Source organism: Papaver somniferum, chromosome 3, assembly GCF_003573695.1.
Source record: "Papaver somniferum cultivar HN1 chromosome 3, ASM357369v1, whole genome shotgun sequence".
NCBI lineage: Eukaryota > Viridiplantae > Streptophyta > Magnoliopsida > Ranunculales > Papaveraceae > Papaver > Papaver somniferum.
This window is the reverse complement of record NC_039360.1, coordinates 71,349,021-71,357,452: the sequence shown is the minus strand read 5'-3', so window position 1 is coordinate 71,357,452 and position 8,432 is coordinate 71,349,021. Positions and strand designations below refer to the sequence as shown.

Below are 8,432 nucleotides of genomic sequence, written 5' to 3'. Positions count from 1 at the left end.
CCGAATCATGTCTTGAAATTTTTATTAGCTTACACAGAGAGTGGATCGGCTCATACCACAAAACAATTATAAGCCGATCCTATATATTCGGCTCACAACCGATACTGTCGAATAAGCCGAACCTATGATTATGAACTCAAACATGTATTCGGCGCAACATGATATCATATAAATAAGCCGATCCTATACACTTGTAAAATTTATGGAATTTTACAATGATATTCGGCGCAACCCTAATACTATCGAATAAGCCCAATCTAGACTTATGAATTGAAACATTTATTCGGCGCAAAATGGTGTCATACAAATAAGCCGATCCTACACATGAAGAATTCATGAATTTCAAATAACATTAATCGACGCAAAACTAATACAACCATACAAGCCGATCCTAAGCACATGCAAAAATTCTGAAATTCAAACAACATTTATTCGGCACAAAACTAATACTACCATACAAGCCGATCCTACGCACATGCAAAATTTCTGAAATTCACAAAACATATTCGGTACAAAACTAACACCATCGAATAAGCCGATCCTAAATATAATTCTCTGTGTCATTAAGTTCGGCACAAGACTAATACTACCATACAAGCCGATCCTACGCACATGCAAAATTTCTGAATTTCACAAAACATATTCGGCACAAAACTAACACCATCGAATAAGCCGATCCTAAATATAAGTCCCTGTGTCATTAAGTTCGGCTCAAAACGGATTTCAGATCTACGCCGAGCCGTTCATATGCACTTTCATGGTTCAGTTTCAAGAACAGCTCGGCGGACATCTAAGTTTTTTTTTACGCCGAACCATACCCTGTAACCGCCGCAAAAACATGATTTTGACGAATTAAATCGACCAAAACAATCAAAAACATCAAATACGAGATGGGTTTGTAGAACTAACCTTCTTATTCTCATTTCCGGAGTTGGTTCTTCTTCAATCTCTTCTTCCGGTTGATTTTGTGGTTGATTTTGAGTTTGTTCTTCACTCTGTAAGTCTTCTTCTTCGTCAATAGGTTGTTCAATCGATCGATTTGAACGAGATACTGCCTTACGACGACCCATTATATAGATGAGTTTAATCGTCGATTAAATTTTTCACGAATCAACGATTAAATTTCCGCGATGATGCGATGAAAAAAAAAAGGAAGAAGAAGGGTTCGGCTGCTGTGGAGGAGGAGGAAGAAGGGGTTATGAAACTGATTTTAGGTTTATTGATTATAGCTTTTGTATTAGGGTTAGGGATAGATTAGTAATTTAAAGAATTTAAGGGCATATAGGTAATTGAACTACCCGATAGGTACCCTTATAAGGTCATCCAAGTTAGGACTAGTGCTTTGTATGTCTAGGAAGATTATGCCCAAAATCAGGGTTCCAACAAAAACATCTCTAACATCTAACATATCTTTTTACTCATTCTGGGCACAATTTTGCATAAACCCATTACGAAGCTGGCAGGAGGAATCTAAATTGAACATTGCATTGCATAATCTTAGAAAAATGTTCAAATTAAGCTTTAGTTGTTTCTTTTATTGTTTTACACTGGAACAGAAAAACAACATATGGGGTCGTTCACCCATTTTTGTCAGAAAAGAGAGTGGAGATGAATCACAAGGATGGACCTGTTGGAGGTGATGACGCCTCACGTAAAGAATCTTGAACAGCTTTCAAGAGCAACGGCATCAGCTTCTGGTTGGTAACTATTATACCCGTGTCGAGATCCAAAAATTTACCCTTTGAGAAATCCAAAGGTTTCCCCGCAGCATCTGATACCACAGCGCCGGCTTCTGCAATACACAAACAAACACAGAATTAGAGGAGCTTTACATCAATATAACAGCAATCTCCTCAAACGAGTAGTTAGATTACAAACAAAATAGAACAAATAACTGCCTGCATAAACGAGTAATATTCAGGGGACCATCAACAAGATATCCATAGTTAGTAGGACCACATGCGGGGGGATTCAAACTGGACAGTTCTCGTTAAGAATCCATATGGGAGAGCTATCAAAGAATATTGATAATGTGTTCCAACTTCTGAAAGTTGAAAACAACAAGTACGAAGACCAAAAGGGACCCAACACTTAGAGTTCCTTGATGGCTCAGGTTTCCAGATTGCAAAACAGTCCCAGAAGTTACTAAAAAAACTTCCGATGTATCAACGAATTCTAGAGAATTACCAAGATGAGAAATTAAAATAATGTTACAGATCAGAACATCAAAATGAAAAATAACATTTAACTACTGTACCTGTCACCACAATGCAGCCAGCCGCGTGATCCCAAATTTTTTCTCGGTAGCCCTTGTGGGGGAAACGTAAATATATAGCTCCATCTCCTCTGGACAATGCCCCATATTTTGCTTGACTATCAATTCTGACTGGCGGTGCTTTCACACCTAGTTTCTGTAACAGATGTAACATTAGGATGTCATATTCTCGAGAGGGCAGTGTGGGTGTAAATTTTGAGAACATTTTTGAGCTTAGTGGGGCTGGATGGAGGCAATACCGTAGCTATCGAGCCAGACAGACTGAATGTTGTGTGTGCTGCTTCAAATGATTCAAAGAATGATGCTTCTGCAGGGTTTTCAATGGCACTCACATGCACCTGAATGGCAACAGGAGACTGCAGAGCATCAAACACCTGACCAGATAAAGTTTAAACTAGACAAGCATTTAGATCATTAGATGCATTTACCTTTTTGTGTGAAGACCCATCCAAGGACTGCATGTAAGTTCCAGAACCGATGGTAGCATAGAAAAGACAGCCAACTTGGTTTTGTGAAGAAGATTGATCAGTGTTGGCTATTGATGCTAGGGGAAGATTCGGACAACCTAGGACACCCAAAACAACCTTTCCTTCATCTAACAGTGCTAATGCTATTGCATATTGATGTCCTCTTACAAACCTGGACTCAAGCATTGGAAGTATAAGAATGCAACCACAGTCATCTAGGACAGATGAGTCAAAAATAGAGGAGAGAAAGAGAAGTGCACAAAAGAAAGGACCAAAATACTAAGAAAAAGAATGAGTACTTCTCGCAACAATGTGGGATTTACTGAATAAAAAAGAGACGAGTGTAGCATTAGCAAACGTCATTCAATGTAGAAGTAGAACATGGTACTTGATAAAATTAAACAAAAAGCCCATCCTAGTTTTGTGAGTGTTTCACACAATAAATGAATGTTGGTTAGAAAAAAGACTTACCAAACTAAACCAATCAAATTCATCGCATACAATGGAAACATAGAATTTTAGCCAGGAATTTTTAACTAGGGCTATGGTATAGGTGCTCCTGAAAATTTTATGTAAATTAAACTAATAAAAACCTTTAGCTGCCACCCTGAGTGGGCGTATAATGAATTTTGGGCAAATCTGTTGCATAAATGATGTCTAAATTATTGCAGTTGATTAGCCAACATTAAATATTTTACCAGTTCTGGTATTCCAGGTACTCTTGATTAAGCATGATGCACAGATGGAGATACGTATTCATATCACAGTTGCAGCATTTAGTTAGACCTTTCTATTGGAGATAAAACTGGTAGGCTGACTTGCTTTTATTTTTCAGTTCCTGTAGCTCATCAAAATATGAAAATGGGCCGTGACTTGTGTAGTTATTTTACTTGTTTATTCTTCGTGATCATGTTAATGGGTGATCCATACAGGCCATGTGATGTGAGTCAGATTTCTAATTGCAAAGTAAGCCCCACTCATGACCTATCAGTGCCTCTGATGGATCAATCGAGTACACTTCCCAAGCACTGAAAGTACCAAAACGGAAGGAAGCCAAATGAAAGGAGAGAGGAGATACGAAATAAAATTTAATTGAATCTCAAATTGCTTATTGTTAAAGCAACATGATGGAAGTTATTTATAGGATCCAAAACAATGATATATACAAATGTTCAAGTTTGGAGTATCAAGCTTACCCTTTAGTGCCATCTATAGGATCCAAAACCCAATGACGCCCAAGGGGACCTCCTTCAGACTTTCCACTATCAATGGCAGTAAGAACATCTTCTGCGGACAAAACCTTGTTTTCTCCATCACTCGCTAGAGTATCATTCATAAGTTCTCTTATGCGTTGAAGCACTTCTTGTGAACCATCATTACGGAGATCTCCAGAATCCTGGAGTATTTAAAATTGTAAATTTGCATCCAAGACGAATGAGGAAGATTCAGTTGGCAATAGCCACTCTATGTCTCAGAAAGATACACCTACCTCCTCCGCAACCAAAGAAAAGGATTCAGAAGGAAGTTCCTTTTCCAGAATATAGCTGACCAATGCTTGTGAACCTGCACAATTTCAGAGACAAGCTTAGCAACTACTTGTTAAGTATATACTACTAACAGTAGTAAAGAGCAGTAAAAAGAAGCATCACTATTAAAGCTGTGAAATGTGATAAACGACAACCAGAGACTATCAACCAAAAGCATTGAAACTCATATAGTAGTATGTGGTAGTGAACTAAACTAGATATCGATTTTCCTAAAGTAAAATCAGAGCATCAGTAAAAAGATTCTATACTTGGCTAGTGAAAAAAGTGCATGCTGCACGATTATAAAGAATTATGCAACACGTTTGAAGTCAGAATCCTGCATATGTGAGAATCCATTAAACCTGCATATCATGTTACTGACTACTCACATCACTGTACTTGTTTCACCTAAATACTTAGTGTGGAGGCATGAGTTAATATGGGAGGGTTGGTTTTCCGCAGCTGACAAGTGACAAAAGCAATTGGTGCATCATCATTTGAGGGAAGTGGTGGCCACATGCGTATGATGTATCCTGTGTTTATTTGTTCCTCGCCAAATTCCAAGACCATGCCCAGTCTATTATAGTGACTCATTGACTTACAATTATCTTCTTTTTTGATCACATGACATTAAACACAATCAACCCAAGATTTTGCATATCAAGGAGCTGGTGCCATATCACAGCAACTCTTATGTACTTTGACAAACTCGGTCAAATTACAACTTCATAACAACAACTAAAGCATGAAGTCAATTGAAAATAGGGTGCACAAATTTGAGATTATGACAGCAGTAAATAGTGTCTATTCTACAAGTGGAAACAGTTTAAGATGACTTGCAATTTCAAGAAAAAAAGTGATTTATCAGCATACAGAGACCGTATAGAGACAATACCCAATAAAAACCATAAGATTCCAACACCCTGATTATACTATAACACATGTTAGAACTTATCAAGAATTCAAGACGACCAATTAACTAGAAATTTGAGTTTCTGTCTTAATTCAAATCCCCGTTTGCAAATTCTAGTAGTAAGTAGTAACTTTAAGCGTACCAAATCCCCGTTTGCAAATTCTAGTAGTAAATATGGCTGATATGTTTTTTTTTTATCATGTCTTAAATTTAACCAAAATTAGAAACATGCGTCAAGGAATTCTTCAAATGAACCAGTTTATCTAACAATGGAATGATAAACAGAAGAAGAGAAAACACCCAATGAAATTTAGCTTCACAATTTAGATATAATCAGTGGAAAGAAAGATGGATAACTTACCATAATCTGCCACTGTAACTGGACTTTTATCTGACTTTGATTGAACGTCTGATTGCAGAAGTACTTTTTGCACCTTCTGGAGAAACAAACAGGTGGACATACTCCTGTTAGATTGTCATATCACAACTACAAAGAGACTAAAGAGAATATATGAAACAAGCATACACAGCATTAGGGAATCAATTGGAAAACTAATTCTCAACAAAAAAGTATGTTTAGTAGGCTTAACCCTGAGGTCAGCAGCACGATACCAAATACTATGGGTATACTTAACAATAAAAATAACCAACACCTTTCGTTTCATCGAAATTAGAATCACAATCGATTTGCTAGACTAACCTTCGGATGAATTCGTGTGTGCACCCATTCTACCATAGTAGACTAGGTAATGGAAGTCTTTGTTTATTTGTTGCTTAAAAAGTGTGGTCTTGCACTAGAAAGAATGAAACTGTCAATTAATCCCTTACATTGCAACATTCTGGAATTCGAATCGATTTGATACAACAACTACATCTACTTCTACTATAGTTGAGCTTCTATACAATAAAATGAAAATCTATGACTAGAAAACCACAAGACATGTACATCGGGGGAAAACAAGTTTCAACCATTTGGTAAGTATATAAGCATAAACACAAATTCAATCCTTTGCTAGACTGGGAATGTATTAAGATGATAAAGATTTTTTTTTTCTTACTTACAATCAAAACAAATACGGAGAAAATCAATTTCCAGTTCCCTCCCAGAAATGGAAACTGTGAAATCTAGGTTTTGCTCAAAGTGAAGATTTTGATAAGTGGGGTTTTCCTCAAATCGCAGAACAAACATGGAAATGAAAATCTATTAAGTAGAGAGAGAGAGGGGCGGTCTTGCCTGGCAGAATCGGGAGGCAATAGTGACTGCTTTCTTGGCTGCGGCCAAGTCCTTTTCGTAAGACATTGAAGCAACTACTCTAGTGGTTGTTGTTTTAGTTCTTAGAAAGAGAGAAAAGACTGGTGGTTTCTTTGCTGGTTTGGGCGAGAGGAAAATTGAAGAAGAAGATTTTAAAGCGCGTGCCCCTGGGTAATTAAGTAATGCTGCTGAGGATGCCATGCCCATGGCCTTATCAAGCAGAATAAATGACGCCATTATTGCCATGGATGGATTGGCTTGTTGTTGGCGCCAGATACGGAGATATTGAAACTTCATAGCCAAAGGGGATAATTGATACAAGGTGAGGCAAGTTGAGCATGTTTGTAATAACCAACCGATTTTACATTTTTAATTTCAGAAATTGTTATGGAATGTAAGCTCAGACGTTTGAGAAATCAAATCTCAAAGTCTCAAATCAACTAGATTGTTGCTGGTTGATTAACACCCCCAATTTTTGTTGTTGTTCTACATTTGTTTAACCATTCGGCAAACAGGAGTGAAATTGTTAGCTGAACAATTCTCATTTGGCATGAGGGCAAATTTGTCTTTACATCATTGGTCCACCCTCGGTCAGTAGACTGAGTACACCAATGTCGTTTTGGATGCATTGTATCTGGGCTGCAAAATCATTTTCTTTTTTACCTTTTGCACCACAAGCCTGGTGGTTCAAAAGCAGGCAAGAAATTGTTCAATGAATTTATGGCTCAGCAAGACCTTGTTGACCTGCCTGTTGGTGGTGGACTATATGTTTGGTCCAATATGCAGGTGGATCCAATATTATGTAGATTTGACAGGATTCTAATCACACCATCATATGAGAGCAAGTACGCCAATGCAGCTCAAACTTCGCTCTTTAGAGATGTATCAAATCATTAACATGCATTACTTACTACAAGTAACATTGTTCGATCAAATCCTCTTTTCAGAATTGAAACATATTGGCCAGAAAACAAGAAGCAATCTGGAAATTTAGTGGAAGAACATGTTATATTCTGGTTCTCTTGGTTTTGTTTTTGCAAAGAGGCTATAAAATTTGAAATTTTTCTTAAGAAAATGGAGTGGAGATCACTATGGTCAAGCTGAAGTGTAGAAGAAAGAATTAGTAGAAAGTTTTGTTCTTACAACTTAAAAGAAGCAGGTTCAATTTCAATTGAAGAATTCACCGAGTTGAACGTAAACAACCAAGGTTGAACTTAAGATAATTTCAAAGTATAAAGGTGCTTTCATCAAAGGAAAACAAATACAAGATGGTATATTTGTAGCAGAGGAGCTTATTGATGCAATATTCAGGTAAAAAATTCATGGTATTCCTTGCAAACTGGATATATAAAAGGACATTAACAATGTAACTTGGCGTTGCATTGATAGTCTGTTGAATGTGCTGGTTTAGGCGAAAAATGGAGTGTTAGAGCGAATGCTTGGTTAAACCTACATACCTTGGTATGTCAGATATGTTATCCTATTTTAGATGCCAAAATTATTTCTTGGTTTAACCTACTAAAGCCAACTTTGGTTTGGAGTAGATTAGATAGTAGAGTCTTAGGATTTTCCGAGTTATTCAAGACGAATGAAGAATTAAAGATCACACGATGACATCAATTTGAAGGAGTTTCATCGAGGTGAGTAACGAGAATTGGTTTTTCCCTTTGGACTCATTTCATCTATCTGTCGGTCGATCATAGCAAAAGTCGAGTATTTTAGTAGATAATCATATTTCGAAGAAGAACATATCACAGTGTTGATGGATAGTTTTTTCCAAAGGCGAAAATCATAAATTCACCTATGAACCTGAATAAAAAAATGCATAATCTGAACCCGTATACATAATTTATAGACTCTACCAATGACCATAAGAGTACTGTATTGATCCCTATAACCTGTCTATGTATATATGTGATATGGCTTCATTTGGATAAACTCTTAGTATTTTATATATATTTAATAAACTTATCGCGTAACTTGGTATTTATATATTATA

At 36.9% G+C, this 8,432-nt stretch overlaps 1 protein-coding gene across 2 annotated transcripts; it reads right to left on the bottom strand.

Moving 5' to 3' along the window:
• Positions 1-1,461: 1,461 nt before the first annotated feature.
• LOC113356457 (SAL1 phosphatase-like) lies at positions 1,462-6,761 on the bottom strand. Of its 2 annotated transcripts, none has more exons than XM_026599598.1 (8): positions 6,416-6,761; positions 5,543-5,618; positions 4,232-4,305; positions 3,939-4,138; positions 2,704-2,914; positions 2,515-2,613; positions 2,258-2,411; positions 1,462-1,792 (listed from the first exon to the last, which is right to left on the bottom strand). In XM_026599598.1, the coding sequence occupies exons 1-8, from the start codon at positions 6,728-6,730 to the stop codon at positions 1,614-1,616; spliced, it is 1,308 nt and encodes a 435-aa protein (XP_026455383.1). In that variant the 5' UTR covers positions 6,731-6,761; the 3' UTR covers positions 1,462-1,613. The 2 variants fall into 2 exon arrangements, with proteins under 2 accessions (XP_026455383.1, XP_026455384.1); XM_026599599.1 differs by lacking the exon at positions 6,416-6,761 and adding an exon at positions 5,882-5,940.
• Positions 6,762-8,432: the final 1,671 nt, after the last annotated feature.

Excerpts from the sequence above, each read along its gene's own strand:
- LOC113356457 (XM_026599598.1), bottom strand. The coding sequence starts at position 6,730 with ATGAAGTTTCAATATCTCCGTATCTGGCGCCAACAACAAGCCAATCCA. Across the intron at positions 4,306-5,542 it reads AGTTACAGTGGCAGATTATG|GTTCACAAGCATTGGTCAGC; the intron begins GTAAGTTATCCA and ends GAAATTGTGCAG. Across the intron at positions 1,793-2,257 it reads TGGCTGCATTGTGGTGACAG|AAGCCGGCGCTGTGGTATCA; the intron begins GTACAGTAGTTA and ends TGTGTATTGCAG.